The sequence below is a fragment of the Silene latifolia genome, chromosome 4 (assembly GCF_048544455.1).
Source record: "Silene latifolia isolate original U9 population chromosome 4, ASM4854445v1, whole genome shotgun sequence".
Taxonomy (NCBI): domain Eukaryota; kingdom Viridiplantae; phylum Streptophyta; class Magnoliopsida; order Caryophyllales; family Caryophyllaceae; genus Silene; species Silene latifolia.
This window is the reverse complement of record NC_133529.1, coordinates 13,839,201-13,857,969: the sequence shown is the minus strand read 5'-3', so window position 1 is coordinate 13,857,969 and position 18,769 is coordinate 13,839,201. Positions and strand designations below refer to the sequence as shown.

At 37.1% G+C, this 18,769-nt stretch overlaps 1 protein-coding gene across 1 annotated transcript; it reads right to left on the bottom strand.

The window, feature by feature from the left end:
- Nucleotides 1-1,560: 1,560 nt before the first annotated feature.
- On the bottom strand, nt 1,561-4,668 carry LOC141653862 (receptor-like protein 6). The gene has a single exon (XM_074461731.1). It carries the CDS (start codon nt 4,666-4,668, stop codon nt 1,645-1,647), a length of 3,024 nt encoding a protein of 1,007 aa, XP_074317832.1. The 3' UTR covers nt 1,561-1,644.
- Between the last annotated feature and the right edge of the window lie 14,101 nt (nt 4,669-18,769).

The window sequence follows — 18,769 nt, the reverse complement described above, 5'->3', positions numbered from 1 at the left end:
GGAACATCATAGAGAATTAGAGTAACAATAACCAAAATGCAGAGAATATCCTGCATCGGAAAAAATCCAAAGATCACCAACAGATAACCAAAAACCCAACAAACTCCATAACACAGCCAGAACCGAATGCCCAACAAAAACCGTAAATGGACATCAGTTAAAAAAAAGAGTTTAAGAGATAAACCTCTTTAAGCACAGTTACTTGTTTTTCCCCAAGTATTTATCACAAAATTTCTTGAATTTTTTTGATGTTGGTGACAAATCAACATCATCGACGACTTCCTTTGGGACAAAATCAGCTTTACCTTCAAAATAAAATCACAAAATCATCAGATAAATAGGTTAGTGTGTAAGTAAATATTAGATGGGCTAATCCAGGGTATTTAGTGTAAATATGTAATGGGCATAAGGACCATTTGGTAATTTTTTAGGCCCAAAAAAGGAAATAAAGCAAATGGGAACATCATAATGAAATGGACCAAAAAGGAAAATGGGAACATCAAAGGAGAATGGAGGAAGTAAGTTTCTTTTTTTGGTGACGAGGGGTTTAATCTCCCCGGGCCCAGGCATTCCGGCGTCACCACCTGGACCATGTAAACCACCCCAATTGGGGCCGCCGAGATAACCGCACGCAATTGCTCATCCGTGGGTTCGAACACGGGACCTCGCAATTCTTGCCTTTACAAACTTTGAGGTTACCAAGTCTACCACTAGACTGCAAGTCTGCAAGCATGAGTTTCATCACAATCACATTTTGATAATTTTTGTTGGGTTTTGGGCTTATTTTTTTCCCGCTGAAGTCTACGATTATTTTTTTCGCGCCGACATAATCGGAATTTTCGCCCAAATCAATCTCTCCACGCAACTTCTTCATGATTAATTAGGGTTCTAAAATTCAATTGATATGCATTATCTGGGCAATGGCTTCCATCAAATTCGATGAAATCAAAGATGAGCAACGAGTAAATTTCCCAGGTACTCCCGATTTTCCCCTCATTTCTCGTGTTAACGAGGCAATGCTTCCATCAAATTAATTATGATTTTGCATTTCTTACTGTGTGATTAGTATTTATTTGCTCAATGATTTGACTTCTGTCTGATTAGTGCAGGAAATTTCTATTTTTTCTTTTATTTTTTAGATTATAAATGATATAGTTGTTGATACTGTTATGTTCTCCGACTTGATTTGTTCTCTTATATGTTCCCGTTCCGTTCGATTCAGTTCAGTTCAAATGATTTCAGTCGCAAAACAGTCTGAAAGAACATAACATTAAGAATTATGGTAATATACTTATATTATGAATTTATTATAAGTAACAAATTGTTCACTAGTTCTTATATGCGACGGTTTCACGATAAACTTAGCATGACTGCATGTCTGCATGAGAGCTCAAACATTATTTCATGTTTTTTTTTTCTTTTTGTTTGTTTCGAGTATGTAATGTGAGACGGTCTTATGAGACTGAAATTGTTTTTCTTAGAATGGTATTTATGACACTAATTTGACCGAAAAATATGTTACTTGGAGAAACGTTGGGGTTTGTACTACAGAGGAACGAATAAGGGAAATAATACATTAGAACTTAGAAGTATTGTTTTTATGACAACTGATAACATGATGAATAAAAGGTAAACAAGCAGATTTCAACGTCGACGTTGGTGTCTTATTGCTCTCTTCACTTTCCTCCTTGGCCTCCGTTGAAACGTCTCCATAAACCATCCATGGTACTTGTCAGTAATGTAGAGCTTCCCAATGACTATACCAATTATAAATCCACTCACACACCCGCATGATCTAACTACCCAGTCAACTAATCTGGAGTGTTCATTGCTCTCGTCCGTTGTTATTGGCTTGGATTCGGGAACTTCTGCATTGTTACATTTTTTAGATATTAGGCTTCCACACAGTCTTGAGTTTCCCACATAAGAGCCACTTAGGAAGGTGTCAAACTGGTTTCCTTGTGGTATGGGACCTTCTAAGTCATTGTAGGAAACATCAAAGACCTCAAGAGATGTTATTTGAGCCAACTCTGGGGGAATTACTCCGTAGATAATGTTCCGAGAAAGGTCCAAGGACTCGAGATCTATCATGTTAGCCACTGAGGCCGGGATCCTGCCATCTAAATTGTTGTTTGATAAGTTGAGTGCTTGAAGCCCTTTGAGTTCGCCAATGACATCTGGAATCTGGCCTGTGAAGTTATTGCTGGAGAAATCGATAACTCTAAAGACTTCAAGTATCTCCGTGTAAAGTCTCTCACTGCCTTTGCTTGTTATGGTCATCGAGTATTTAAGTGTCTCAGAAAATACAGCTCCCTCTTCATCTTCACCAGCCCCCACTACAAATATAATCCTTGTGCTATATGAATCAGATTGTCCTTCCTTCACAGCCATCATGTTGCTCCAATTTCGAAGATATCTCGATGGTAGGTCACCAGTGTAGAAATTGTGTGATAGATCAATGATGCGCAGACTACAAAACTGACAACCTAAATCTTGATCAGATATTCTTCCATGAAAATTGTTATGGCTCAGAACCAAAACTTGTAAGCTGGGGAAACTTCCTAACCATGATGGGAAAGTATCATTTATACGATTATTTCCTATATCGAGAACCTCAAGCCTCGTACAGTTCTCCAATGACCTTGGCAGGTCACCTTCCAATTGATTTTCACTCAGGTTTATCATCTTTATATTGCACTTCGATGTGAAAGATATGGGGATACTGCCATGGAATTTGTTTTGTCTCAAGTTCAAAACTTGTAATGAATTGCCAAGCTGATCTCCTATGCAATGAGGGATCAGCTGGCTACTCAAGCTGTTATTGGACAAATCCAGCATGATTAGAGATCTAGCCATGCATATTTGTTTCGGTATTACTCCTGAAAACAGATTGTTTGAGACATCGTAGCTCTTTATAGACACCGGTGGGATAGGAAGTTCTCCTTGGAAGTTATTACCTTCAATGTCAAACACTTCCAAGCGAGTCCATGGTAGGGTTGTCACTGGTTGTTCAAAACCAGTTAAATTATTATGAGCAAGCTCAAAACTGAGGAGACTTTCTTTACTTGTGTTCACAAACCATTGTGGAATGCTACCCTTGATATGGTTTTGATCAAGCCGCAAATGCTTTAGTTTCTGCTGATCTCGCAAGAATACTGGGAATTCTGTTAAGTTGCAAGATACTAGCCATAGGAGTTGTAGCTTGGAAAGAGATGAATTGGTCTGTGAAGCGAGGGGAAATGTCAGGCTGGTACCTGATAAATCTAGATAACGGAGGTTTTCTAGACCAGAAAATATCTCAAAGTTGCCTGATATATTATTGTAAGACAGTATCAAACCTTGTAAGTTTGTTAGTTGAGCAAACCAGTGCGGTATTGGACCCACCAACTGATTTCCTCCCAGTGCCAGAATCTCTAGTTGGGTTAGATTTGCTAACCACTGTGGAAGTAGACCCCTTACTTGAGTACTGCTGAGATATAATTCACGAAGCTGAGTAAGGTTTGCGAATGAAGGTGGAATCTTAGATGTTAGTGTCATTCCGCTGAGGCCAACAGCGGTTAATGTATGTAGCTTAGCTAAGTTTGAGATCAGTTGTCCAGGCTTAACATTGAGGTTCATGAGATATAGAGCTTGAAGATTTGTTAGATTTGATATAGAGGGTGGAACGACACCGCTAATATCAGTGTCAGCAAGGTACAAATGTGAGAGCTTTGTCAGGTTACCTACAGAAGGTGGGATAGATCCTGATATTTGACAAAGGGATAATTCAAGATTTTCCAATTGAGCAAGTCGTCCGATTGAAGGAGGCAATTCTCCGGACAACGATGTGCCTGATAGAAAAATCCCTTTGAGAGGACTATGCCACGAAAACTCAGGAAAAGACCCACCAATATCGCCATTGAAACTCAATCTGAGGGTCTCAAGATGTGGCATGTGAAATAGATTTGGTGGAAGCTTACCATGCAAATTACAGTTATCAATGCTAATTACTTTTAATGTGGTCAAGTTTTGGAGATTAACTGGCACTGTGGAGGACACATCAACATTTTTTAGATCGAGCTCTTCTAGATGGGTGAAATTTTGAATTAAATTTTCAAGGGAAGGATTTTGAAGTTTTAGCAATTGAGTCTCGGTTGAGTCCTCTCCAAGTTCTAGGACGTTGAGCTCGGGCAAATTTGAAATTTCTGCTGGTATTTGCCCACTAAATTTGGACTTGAAGAGCCTAAGGACTTGCAACTTAGAAAGTTGGTCGACCTCAGAAGGGATTCGAGAATAGTTGAAGTTATTATAACTAAGGATAAGCTTTCTGAGATAGGCTAGATTAAAGATGGTGCTGTTTGGAGGAAAATTACCAGAAAGACAACTGGCTGTGAGGTCAAGACCGATCACATGACCTGATTTCCTGTTGCACTCCACACCATCCCATGAACAACAATTTGCACTTTCACCTCCTACCCATGATTTCGTCTTTTCATACGGTATGGTATTTGCATAGGTATTAGAAGAGTCAGGTTTACAGTTTATATGAAAACTGTTCTTGAACTGCAACAAGGCTAGCCGCTCTTGAGCAGGACAGTGTGGCTGAAAGGAAGACAGAGTGTTGGAATGTATTATTATGACATTAAAAGATACTACAAGTAGGCTAAACAGGTACAAGAAGTGATGCATTGATGCTGAATTTTATGTGCAATTTTTTTCCTGGTTGTAACTTGTAAGTACAGTACTTCGGTTGATATTCAGAGTTGAAAATTTGTGCTTGTTTTGTAGATACCCAAGCCCCAAAGTCAACCAAGTCAATGTCGTTGATGCCGGTTATGGCAAAGGTTGGTTGATTTCTTTCTCTACATTCAATACATGAAAATGATAGATGCCATCTATGTTACTCCAATTATTCATATCTCAAATGCCTGTATTCAACACTTCACATTCTAATTTTTGTATATAGTCAAAAGCACGAGAATTTTCAATTTTCGTAAAATATCAGGACCTGACACTTGGATACATACTCTGATACTCCTGTAGTCATGTTTGAATACTTCTAAGGTCTATCGTAGTTTGCAAAGAATTTGTGGATGACACTATCTGAATGGAGTGAGAGGCAGGCCTGCAGGGTATAAGACTTGATAAAACCGCAGATACCACCACTCTATCAGCTACTTGTGTGACAGGAGGACGGATTTCTCACATTTGTGTTGAATATTAGGATAGCGACACTGCCGTCTTTAAATTCCTCACATTTGTGTTGAATATTAGGATAGTTGACATAAGACTCAAGTTCAACTAAAAATGTCAAGTTTGAGCTTGAGAGTTTCCTACTTCCTAGTGTTAAAATTTACAGAGGGAGAAATTTTAAATTTTTATATCACCTTTGCTCCTTTGAATTTGTACTATAATATCATTCGCTCTATGTTAGGTAGTATTCGTTTCCTATTCTTGTTGTCAATTCTTTTGCTTTTGACATCTAACATTTGACCAACTAATCTTGGTTTCTTTGCTAGCTTCCAAATACTCTGTATTTGAGAGTGTTCTTTCCTTAACTCCAAATCTCACAGCTGCTTCCTCCATTGCATCACGACTGAGTTTGCCTTGTTTTGACTGCTGGAGTATGTAAATGGCCACTTCCTGCCTAGCATCTTCTGAAAGACACTTGCCCGGCATTGTAATTTAATGTTTGTGTAATTTTTTTTTTGGCTTGTAACTTCATGTTTGTGTAATTTTTGGACTGAAAATTGTAATTTTTTTTAAAGGATGTAATGTGTTTTTTTGTTGGCCCAAGAAGTGTGTAATTATAGAGGCGATTTTAGGTTATGTGAAGGAGCAAGTGTACTTGTTGATTTGATGCTTTTTGGGGGGAAATGGTGGGGTTTTTTAAACTCTTGTACTACCTCCTTAATTATGTGCTTAACACAACTTGATTTTCCTCCTAATAAGCTAATAAAGCAGCTTTACATTAAGAGTTGTCCTTTTATTATTTTTTCAATTGGTCTCCCTTGTGACGGGTTACCATTTGTGATGGATATTTTGTGAGATAAAATGGTAACAAAATGGGTTAGTGGAGAAAGGGGACCACAAGAATAGTGTTGCAGAGAGAGAAAAAGTGGGTACATTGTGAGGTAAAATGGTATCCGTCTTCAGCTTGTGACGGATATGTCATGTCTTCAATGAGAATTTGTGTTATTTTTTAAACATGGCTTCAATACCTGTGTATAAAGCATAATTGTAAAGTGGAGTTGAATGGAGTGAGTATATCAAAAGAGATCAATGTTAAGGCGTGCCATGACTTAATTGTCTCAATCGTAGTCCCCGGCCAATGGTACCTACAGTGAATAGCATTTTGCGGAGTACAATATTTTTCAGTGATTGATTGACGAAAATTTCATTGAAAATTTTCATAATGTATATGCAGCTAGTTGTAATTAAAAGTTTAAAACACCCAATGAAGCAAAGTGCCGGTTACTTTACAGCAACGATTCTTCTTTAGTCCTTTCCATAAACATTAAGGGTTATATATAATTTTCTTTTTTTATTATAAAGTAAGAAAACTAGATTGATCCTATAAATTGTGATTTGTTTGTCTTTAATTAAAAAATACTTCTCAGAAAAATAAAAGAGTGGAAGAAATAATTAGAACAACGGAGTACTACCGAGAACCATTGGTGTTTGTGCTGTACACATTCCCATAAATGTCTTCTTTAGCAGTACACTTTTTACTTGTTACAGTACTTGTTAGAAAAAGTGGAGCAATATTACCGTAAATAATATTATAACAAAATACAAAAATATAGATGACATAAATAAAAGAACAATAATGTAAAATAGAGTAGAGAAGAAAGATGTAGCCTGGGTCGAATCGCGCTAGGCGCTTTCCTAAGAGAGATAACGCCTCCACTGCACTGGTTACCAAATAGTGCGTTCCTCTCCCAAGATACGACAACCCGTTGGACTCCTTCGGTAGCAGCAAGAGGAGCCCCCGAACCGATGATCGCCCGATGCTCAATAATAATTGTTTAAAAGTAGTATAAAAATAACTTGACAAACATGATTTATCAATATAGAGTAAGCGGCTTAAAGCCAATGAAAATAATACGGAGTAGTGTCAAAACATAGTGCTAAAGCTTTTCTTCTAAGTCGTTTAAGAACCTCATACAACTATCTTTTTAACACCCTAACTCATATAGGCAAGTACACCTTTTATATATGGGATGTGCATTAATCCCCATTAAATAGGAGGAGTATGAATAATCGTTGCACAAACGTTTTACAAGCAATATGATCAACCCTCTTTAAAACACATTAATAATGATTGTTAATGTCCATTACTCCACCATAATAAAGACCATTGACCATATAAATCTTTTTAATAACTCATAAGAATAATGAAGGATAAATACCTTAATAAACTATATTTAATATATTTTCTCAAATATTAAAACACATTAAATAATTCTTAAATCACAATATTTTCCAACAATCCCCCACATGATTTAAGAATCCAAAACATTTTAAAATAACAAATAAATAAATAAGATTTAATAATCCAAAAATAAAATAAATTTTTTATATGAAAATAATAATAGTGAGCATACAATACCGCGTAATAGGTGTAGGTACCTTTCGGGTTTGAACCAACACTTAGTGTAAGTGAGCTTGCACTCGAAAGAATCATAGTAGTATAAATACTTTGAACTAGATCCCTTAAATCAAGCTTGGACTCACCACACACACGGTATGGGTAATCGATCAGGTTCTATCAGTGGTGCGCGTTAATGGTCATGCGCAGGTATCTTGTATCATGAGTGTCTCTAGGGAGTTGCCCACGTCCCATAGTAGCGACCACACTACGAACACTCACTAGGTGAATCCTCCAAGGGTAGGTGTGACATCCACCCCGCAAAAAATTATGCCTTTGGATTCATTAAGAGTCAATGCTCAACCTCAAACCGTCACAACCAACTCAAATCAATGAGAGCACCTCAAAATCACAATATCACACTTCGCCATAGGAATGAGACGCGGACCAATATAAAATTTCCGCCAAATAAATGGTGCTCTCCTTAATTAGCCCACCCACAGCTTCGTTATTACCCGTTGAACTTCTTTCATGGGATCTCCAATCTTTGAAGACGGGTTTCCACTGCGATGGCTACCACATGGGCAATAAGTCTCATTCCCCTCGACGATTCAATTCTCATAATTCAAGTACGTACTTGCTGGCCAGCTTTTTCATAAATGGATCCGTGATATCACTTTGAGAATATATATTCAAAGACAAAACCTCATATGAGAAATCACGTGTCTCAAAGACCACGTCCCAACTATCTCTTTCTCATCACGTGCTCAAAGAGCACGTCTCAAATATCAAATATCTCACTTTCTCATCACAACTTTGTGATTTTAGCTTTTAGCTAAAAATCTTTCACCATATAATAAATGAATAGGAAGCATATAGGCGGCTCGGACAATATAAGAATATAGAATATATCACAATAACTCTTCGATCATTCCGCTTCCATGCTTGTGGAATCCAAAATAATATTGTATAATAATAACCGTCCACAATGCAATTCTCCATGATACCGCATCTCCAACATATAAAAATAAATATAGCCATGATAACGGGACTTCCACCATATAAAAATAAATAGTCATTTTGGCCTTTGATCTCACAAATAATTATTCAACTCGATCGTTCAATATGCCTTTCAAATAAAGAAACACACAATTAGTAAAATATATATACTCTGTAATAAGTAATAATGAGTGAATAGTGTGATACTAGAAAACTCTTTTAGCCAATTATTAACACAAATGTTCACAATCCACATGTTAAAGGTAACCAAATAAATATGGTGAGAAGATAAATGTTGAAACAAACATTACACACTATAAAGTGCATTGATAATTGATAATAATATATAATAAGAGTTCATTAAGCCACATCTTATTAAAGCCGGCCATAAGATTAACATTTGCCATACTGAAACACACTAAAAGCCAACAAACCATGATACAAACAAATTCAATACCGCAACGAATGTACATCTCATCCATTGTTATAACATCTCATCTTGAGATAATGAAACCTTTTAACATTAAAGCAAATTAACTTATAGAATTAAACGTAATCACGCCAAACATCCAAAGAAAAACAACACATTTGTGATTGCTGTAAAACTAATACAATATAGACAAGTTAACAATCACCCATTAACACGTCATAACCATAATGAAATAATAAGCTCACGACTCGACGTTACAAAATGCATAGCATAATACTCCGTATATAATTATAAAGACACGCACATAAATACGGTCATCAACTTTTAAAAATAAAAACATCATCTCTTTGGGTAATCATAAACGTAAATTGTCCATAATATAATTCTCATCACCCAAAAAAAAAAAAAAAAAAAAAAAAAAAAAAAAATAATAATTTTTCACAAAATTGAAATGTTTGCACCAAAACTCGATCCAATTAATTACCACTAGGATGGAGAAGAATACAAACTTATAGACCGAAAACAACCCCCACATTTACCAAGTCCATACTAAAATCGAAAAGATTACCAAATCAATGTATCTGGCTAATGAATGCGTATGCTTCACCACAATATAGATAATTATTCGTCGATCAAACTACTAGAATTAACAAAAACAAGATTTGTCACTTATGCAATTATACCGAGTAACACCGATTAACAATATGTCAAATATCAATTCACAAAAGTAAAACAAATCAAATTATCAACCACTCATATTATACAATTTTACATGTACTCTTTAATCATAACGCACACTTCAGAATTAACAAAATATAACACAATACAATACTTAACAAAAATTTCATGCGAAACAAATCAAGAATATGAAAACCAATAAAAAACAAACACACACTAAGTAGACCAAGCCATTAACAACCTCAACAACTACACAAATTTCATGCGATTACTCTACGTATAATATGATCCTACATTCTTGCAAAATGACATCCAACTACTTATTATGTTGGTCCCTAATAAAAATGTACGGAGTAATATTATTTACGATAATGGCATCCTTATCTCTCTTAGATTGTTAGAAAAAGTGGAGCAATATTACCGTAAATAATATTATAACAAAATACAAAAATATAGATGACATAAATAAAAGAACAATAATGTAAAATAGAGTAGAGAAGAAAGATGTAGCCTGGGTCGAATCGCGCTAGGCGCTTTCCTAAGAGAGATAACGCCTCCACTGCACTGGTTACCAAATAGTGCGTTCCTCTCCCAAGATACGACAACCCGTTGGACTCCTTCGGTAGCAGCAAGAGGAGCCCCCGAACCGATGATCGCCCGATGCTCAATAATAATTGTTTAAAAGTAGTATAAAAATAACTTGACAAACATGATTTATCAATATAGAGTAAGCGGCTTAAAGCCAATGAAAATAATACGGAGTAGTGTCAAAACATAGTGCTAAAGCTTTTCTTCTAAGTCGTTTAAGAACCTCATACAACTATCTTTTTAACACCCTAACTCATATAGGCAAGTACACCTTTTATATATGGGATGTGCATTAATCCCCATTAAATAGGAGGAGTATGAATAATCGTTGCACAAACGTTTTACAAGCAATATGATCAACCCTCTTTAAAACACATTAATAATGATTGTTAATGTCCATTACTCCACCATAATAAAGACCATTGACCATATAAATCTTTTTAATAACTCATAAGAATAATGAAGGATAAATACCTTAATAAACTATATTTAATATATTTTCTCAAATATTAAAACACATTAAATAATTCTTAAATCACAATATTTTCCAACAGTACTTTTATCACTTAATTTCCATTTGCCTACCCCTAATTAAAAAAATAACAAACCTAATTCTCTCTCTAGAAACTTATCTCTCCTTTCAAACTTCAACAACACATTTCTTCGATTATGAACACATTTAATTGTAAAATACCCATCTAATTTGTTAATTTTGCATTATTATTAATTAGATCAATGGTTTATTTTTCAATTTTATATGTTTTTAATAATAAATTTGCGTTTTTGAAGCAAGTAATTGGGTTTGTGTATTCATGGAGGGGTGGTGGTTGCCAGCGTTGGAGTACGACACGCCAAGGACGCTGGCTGCCTCAAGTGTCATCGGCGAAAGGGGCGGCAGAGGGAGTGGGGTCGGCCACCGGTAAGGGAGGCGGTAGAGGAAATGAAGGGGGGATCTTTAATTGAGACAGGGAATGAGAGGTAGGGCGGGAGAGGTGGACGATATGATGAACAATGATCGGCGGTGGCAAGGGGTTTTGATAAGTGCATAATTTACGTACTTTTACCCCTCATTTTAGCTCGGTTTCTATTATTCGTCGTACTTTAATTAGTATATATTTGAGTTAATCTTGTGTTCTAGGTGTATTGTTGTGTTTGTTACGGTTTTGTAGGAATCTAAGCATTTATAGGCTTTTTCCTATCATTTTATACACCAAGTTCACTAAGCTAATCAAGACCAAGTGTTGGACTAAGCATGGAGCATTGGATTGGGTTTTGCATGGAGAAATTGATGGATTAGTATGAGTAATGTGAATGTTGCCAACAAACAAAGTCAAAGCCCAAATGTTCAAAGTCCAAGTCAAGGTGGAAAGCATAAGATTCCAACATGCTTATGATGCTTTTTGGGAGCTCTAAAGATGATAGTTGAAGCATTTACCCGGGTGCATTAAGGGTCATTAATCACGCACTTAGGATTCCTCAAGCAATTAAGTGATGAATTAAGCGAAAATACCCGGAAACACACGACCCCGATCGGGGCCGCATGCATCTAGGAAACTTACGTTTCCTTCTCCTCCCCTATAAATAGGAGAGGTGTTCCAAGGTCTTAGGCATCCAATTTTTACGTTTCATTTTAGTTCTTCATAGCCTTAAGCATTATATTTCTCTCAATAGTTTTTAGAGTAAATTAATAATTACACCCTTTTATATACTACTTTTCTAAAATTACTCCCTTATGAAAACTTTTTAATAATTTACTCTCATAAAATGTTCTCAGGTCAAAACTTGCACCCATTTCTATTTTCAGGTGAAAAGTCTTTTAATATGACAAAATTGCCCCTGGGTCAATATTTAGACATCCCTCTGCCCTCATTTCAACTTCTAATTCTATTCCTATTCTACCAATTACAACTTTTTAACCCAAATTTCCCCCTAATTTACTTATATTGAATCAACTAATTTCTGGGTTTAATCCCCAATTTTTCTGGGTTCATAACTGTTACACCCAAAGACAAGCCAAATCAGAGGCTTTCATCCAGAATACGCAAGTCAACACGGGATGATGCATGATTCGAGTATGACTAGCAAGAATCAAGTAAACAAGTTAATCAATAATAAGAGAATATATTGGATTAGCATGAATTAAGGGAACCAATAAATTAGTGACAGTGAGCAAATCAAGCCAAAAATCAATTGAGGAGCCCAAATCTCAGACGTGAAGAGTAGAATAATTTATGTTGGCCAGTTTGAAGAAAATAGAACGTAGGAGCAAATCATCAGAAAATCATTATACTCTCCTTGTTTAACCTTATTTCTCATTAATCACTTGGAGTTTGCGAGCAATCGAAGTCTCGTCTTCGTAACAATAACCCTAATTTCTGGGTTCTGGAATTGAATGGAAATGGCAGAGAGGTGAAGCAAATAGAAGTAGCAGCAATAGCGAATCAAACAGATGATGAAGCAGTAGTTGGTGGAAATGGTGATGAAAGAGAGAATGTGGGTTTGGAAATGGAGGATGAAAATCATAAGTTTAGCTTCAAAATTTATAGGTTGAAGGAGGGGTTGAGGGTGATGACGGGATGTATAATGGAGATGTAAGATTAAAATGGATTGAATTGAATGAATTGAATGATAGATGTATAATGGAGGGAGAAACTCAAGTATATCACAATTAGGGGTAGTTTCGTCATAAAATTAGATTTTTAAACTGAAAATCTGAATTTTGACGGAAAATGTTGTCTGAAAGCGTAAATGGGTGCAATTTTTGACCCGAGAACATTTTATGGGAGTAAATTATTAAAAAGTTTTCATAAGGGAGTAATTATAGAAAAGTGGTATATAAAAGGGTATAATTATTAATTTACTCTAGTTTTTATATTAGTTTACAAATTAGTTAATCTTGTAGTCCTTAAACATTTGGTTATTATTACATTTCAAGCATTTGGTTCTTTTTGTTTCTTCTATACAAGTTATTTCTATTAAGGTATTTCTATTTCTAGTTTACATTTTACATTGTTATTTAGTTTATTATTAATCTCATTTCATTAGCATAATTTCCTTTACATGTTATATCACCTAATTTGTTTAGATCATATTATCATGTTTATCACTTCTCTCAATATAGTTTACAATTTACATCCTATTATGAGTAGCTAAATTTCCTAGTCTAAGGGCTAGGGGAGCCATGCATAAATTTAATATATAAACATGATAAAATAAATTAATACTAATATGAGATCAATGCAACGTTAATATTTGCACTCAAAAAAAAAAACCTAGAGAGAAAAAGAAAAACCTAGAGAATCCATGCACGTCATGCCGTGCCGCCATTGATTTTCGAGCTCATGGCCAGGAAATCAGTCCAGCAGAGGCAAAGAGAGATGACTCTGCGTGGGAGGAGCATCCCTCCTACGTCTGAGAGGGAGAGTTTGGAGGAAAATGCAGAAAGTACGTTGGTTTCAAAAAACCCTAATGGTATAAGGAATGGACCTAATGTTGAGATGGAAGGTAAAACTAAAAATATTCATGAAGTGGTAGGAATACCAGAGTTGGTAGTAGAGACAGATTCTGAATCAGAGGAAGAGAAAGAAGAAACAGAAGAGGACATTAACATAAGTGAGACTGAGGAGGAAAAGGAGGATGATGTAGTAGAAGAAGAAGAGGAAATTAAGTTAAGTGAGAATGAGGAGGAAAAGGAGGACGATGAACAGAATAATGATGTACTAGAAGTTGTCCCTGAAACAGGGAGTGAGAAAATGTTGCAGTTAGACCAGGAGGATGTTGCAGAGGAGATAGAGTACTGGCAGCGCTGTAGTATGTTTCATATTGGGTGCTAATCCACCATGGGAGATAGTAGAAGGTTTTATCAGGCGAATTTGGACGAGGTATAACATTGATAAGATCTCGTTCATGCCCAATGAGATCTTCCTGGTTCGGTTTAAAACTATGGAAATGAAAGAGAAGGTCCTTGCTTCAGGGCACTATCTCTTTGACAACAAGCCAATGATAGTGAAAAGTTGGGAAAGAGATATGGAGATGACAAAAGCGGATGTGAAAAGTGTACCAGCGTGGATAAGATTGCATAGGCTACCATTGAAATTCTGGGGAAAGGGTTTGCCAAAAATTGCAGGTATTGTAGGTAAATATGTTAAGAGTGACACAACTACTGTGGAGAGAACAAGGCTTGGATTTGCGAGGGTTATGGTAGAGCTGGAGGTTGATCAGGAGTTGCCAGCTAAAATTACTTTCAAAGATGAGCAGGGATTAGTGAACCACATTGAAATTGAATATGAATGGAAGCCCATCAAGTGCACGAAATATCAAGGTATGGGACATGATCAGGAACAATGCAGGAAGGACAAAGTGAATAAGGAAAAGCCTGTGGTCAAGAAAGTTTGGAGACCAGTTGCAAAGGATAAAGGGAAGATGGTTACAAATGATTTGCCATTGACTACTAAGCAGGTGACTACTCCTTCCAAGGTGCAAACTCCAATCAAGAGACTGGTACTTTTGAGAAGGGGAGGAAATGAGCAGGAACAGGCAAAGGACGGATATAATAGGGAGTCATTTGGTGCACACTCTTACAAAGAGGTACTCAATTCTCCTGGCAAATCTCCTGGCAGATCTGGTACAGTTGGAAATGGTAGTGAAAACCCTCCTCTTTTATTAAATGGATAGTATAGGTTTCTGGAATGTGAGGGGTATGAATAGAGTAGGAAAACAAAAGGCTATTAATTTCTTTATGCAAAATAAAGGCGTAGGTCTATTTGGCCTGTTAGAAACCAAAATAAAGAGTAAGGCTTTTCATAAGGTTGTAAATAATTTTAATAATTGGTGCATAACTACTAATAGTGGGTATCATAATGGAGGAAGGATATGGATTCTTTGGCAACCTAGGTCTTTTAGGGTTCAATTTCTGGAATACAATGCTCAATTTATTCACATGAAGGTAGAATCATTAGTGGGTAGGACTATCTTCTACTTGACTATGGTATATGCCTTCAATGGTATTAATGATAGGGCTCCTCTTTGGGGTCATCTGAAGAGAATTGCAAGGACTATTGATGGACCATGGGCTATAGCAGGAGACTTTAATTGTGTTTTGGCAGCAAATGAAAGAGTTGGTGGCAATGTGCCCTCATCTGAGATGGAGCCTTTTAGAGACTGTGTGGCAGATTGTGGAGTCCTGGACATAGCTGCTACTGGTGCCCTATATACCTGGAACAATAAACAGCAACCTGAGGAGAGGATTTATAGCAGATTGGACAGAGTGTTGGTTAACAAGGATTGGTGTGACCACTTGCAAGATTTGTATGCACACTTTCTTCCTGAGGGGATGTATGATCATACTCCATGTATTGTGAGTAGTAACAAGCAGGTGCAGGGCAAGAGAAGCTTTAAATACTTCAATATGTGGGGTGGATCCAAGGAGTTTCTTCCTATTGTAAGAAGTGCCTGGCAAACTAAGGTGGATGGGACTCCAATGTTTAAACTGGTCAAGAAATTGAAAGTGCTGAAACCTGGATTGAGACAGCTGAACAGGGAAAAATTCAGTGATATAGAGCAAGCTGCTGACATTAAACAGAAGCAGATTGAGGAATTGCAGGAGCAACTAGGCCAGGATCCTTCAGATATGCAGAAAAGAGCAGCTGAATCAGAAGCTGCTGCATTACTGAAAGAGCTAGCTGCAGCAAGAGATAGCTTTCTAGTTCAGAAAGCTAAACATAAATGGGTGCAGGATGGGGACTCAAATAGTGCCTTCTTTCATGGATTGCTTAAGTAGAGAAAACATAGGAATAGAGTCTTCAGGATTGAGGACACAGCTGGAAGAGTTTGTGATACTTCTGATCAGGTCCAAGAGGCATTTCTAGAATACTATAAAGGATTACTTGGATCCAGTCAGGCTATTGGAAGGATACGCAGGAGAATAATAGGGCAGGGACCTAAATGCAGTCCTGAGGACTGTGCTGCTCTGATGAGGCCTGTCAGTGGGAAGGAAATTAAGGATGCACTTTTCAGCATTCCTGATATTAAATCTCCTGGTCCTGATGGGTACACAAGTAAGTTTTTTAAGGATGCCTGGGGAGAAGTTGGGGGAGAAGTGATTGGAGCAGTTCAGGATTTCTTCTTACAGAAAAGGTTGCTCAGACAAATCAATGCCACAACTCTTACCTTGATTCCAAAATGTGAGAGACCTCAGAATGTCACTCAATTCAGGCCTATAGCATGTTGCAATGTTGTATACAAGGTTATCTCTAAAATTTTGTGTACTAGGCTTGCAGCAGTGCTTCCTCATATAGTAGACCAGAATCAAGGAGCATTTATTCAGAACAGGAGCATTCAGGAGAACATACTGATTTGTCAGGATCTCATTAGACTCTATGAGAGACCTAATGCTTCAGCTAGATGTCTATTCAAAATTGACCTGCAGAAGGCATATGACACTGTGGAGTGGCAGTTTGTGGAGGAGTTAATGAGGATGTTGAACTTCCCAGCTGATTTCCAAAGCATGGTTATGCAGTGCATTACCACTGCATCTTTCTCTTTATCTCTCAATGGGGAAATGTTTGGTTATTTTAAGGGACAGAGAGGGTTAAGACAGGGTGACCCATTATCTCCTCTAATCTTTACCTTGTGTATGGAATATTTAACCAGAACTTTGAAGTATGCTGCAGCTAAGTATAAATTCCATTTCCACCCTATGTGTAAAAATCAGAGGTTAAATTGTCTTATATTTGCTGATGATGGCCTGCTGTTCAGTAAAGGTGAAACTAAGTCCATAATGCTTTTGTTACAGTCCTTTTCTACCTTCTCAAAAGCTTCTGGCTTAAAAGTTAGTCCTGCTAAATCTAATGCCTACTTTAGAGGAGTACCTGAGTATATTAAGGCTGATATTTTGAGGATATCAGGGTTTACTGAGGGAGCTCTTCCATTTAGGTACTTGGGAATGCCAATCCAAACTACCAGACTGAAGATTTCAGACTGTGCATGTCTCATTGAGAAAATATGTGGGAGGATTCACAGTTATGGAGCTAGGAAGTTCTCATATGCAGGGAGATTGGTGTTGGTCAAATCAGTCCTGGATACTTTGCATTCCTACTGGGCTTCGATGTTTATTTTACCTAAGGGCATCATAAGAAGTATAGAAGCTATTTGTAGGAATTACTTGTGGGATAATGGTACAGAATATAGGAGGGCTCCTCTGGTAGCATGGGAAAAAGTCTGTTTGCCAAAAGAAGAAGGAGGATTAGGTCTGAAGAATCAAGAAGTCTGGAATAAGGCTATGGTAGGGAGGTTGGTGAACTGGATTGCTGAGAACAGAGATTCCATATGGGTACAGTGGGTACAATGGAATCATATCAGAGGGAGAGATTGGTTTGAGTACACTCCTTCAACTAATTCTAGCTGGGTATGGAGAAGGATTTGCAAGGTTAAGCAGGAAATTGCCCATGGTTTTGTGGATGGAGTATGAGGAGTACAACCAACTGGGTACACACCTAGTGCCTGTTATGATTGGCTAAGGACACCAGGCCTCCTGTCTGCTGGAATAAGGTGATCTGGACTAAATGGGCTCTGCCAAAGCACCAGTTCATGGGATGGTTAGTGGCTCATGAGGCTCTTAATACTGTGGACAAACTGATCAGCTATGGGATGGATGTTGATGCTGGTTGCCTGTTATGTGGACAGACAAATGAATCCTTAAATCACCTGTACTTTGCCTGTCAGTACAGTAGGAGAGTTTTGATGTTTCTGCAGCAGCATACGGGATGCAGCTTCCCTTTGGTGATTGATCTTGACTGGTGGTCTAGTAGGGGAGGTACTAACGTCCAGAGAGGGGTGCAGATTGCACTCTTCTTGGGGGCAATCTACTCTATTTGGTATCAACGAAATAAGTGCAGATAGACTTGATGCAGTCCTTGTGCACCCAAATCAGATTGCTTTGCTGGTTATAGAAGGTGTGAGAAACAGAAGTAGGGGACGAGAGAAGGAGATTAAGAATGTTAATGATGTAAATTGGTTATGTCATAGACACCTTATGTAACTAGGGGTTTGCACTACATGTAAATCCTACATTTTTGATATATATTTTACTCACATTTTACCAAAAAAAAAAGTTAATAATAATATTGTTCATATTGCTTCTATCACATGTTTGCATCGTCACGTTTAATCTTTGTTTAAGGCCTTATTCAAATGATTAAGTTTGTTCATTCATTCTATAAGTCGAGAGGCACGGAATTGAATTAGACTAAGCATGTATAGTAGGACGACCTAGTCATGGACGAGAGTTTCTCTAGGACCCGGTCTATGATTGATGCTAATATCGTAAGATGGGTATCTTTAAGCCTAAGCAATTGACAATGTTGTTAGTACCAAGTTTATCATGATCATATGTTTATCTTTGCATGTGTGACCCGAACCCCTTAGACTCTCTTTTATTATATAATTTACATCATTATTGTTATTAATCATCAAACAACCAAACCAAACCAAAACGTAATCGACCT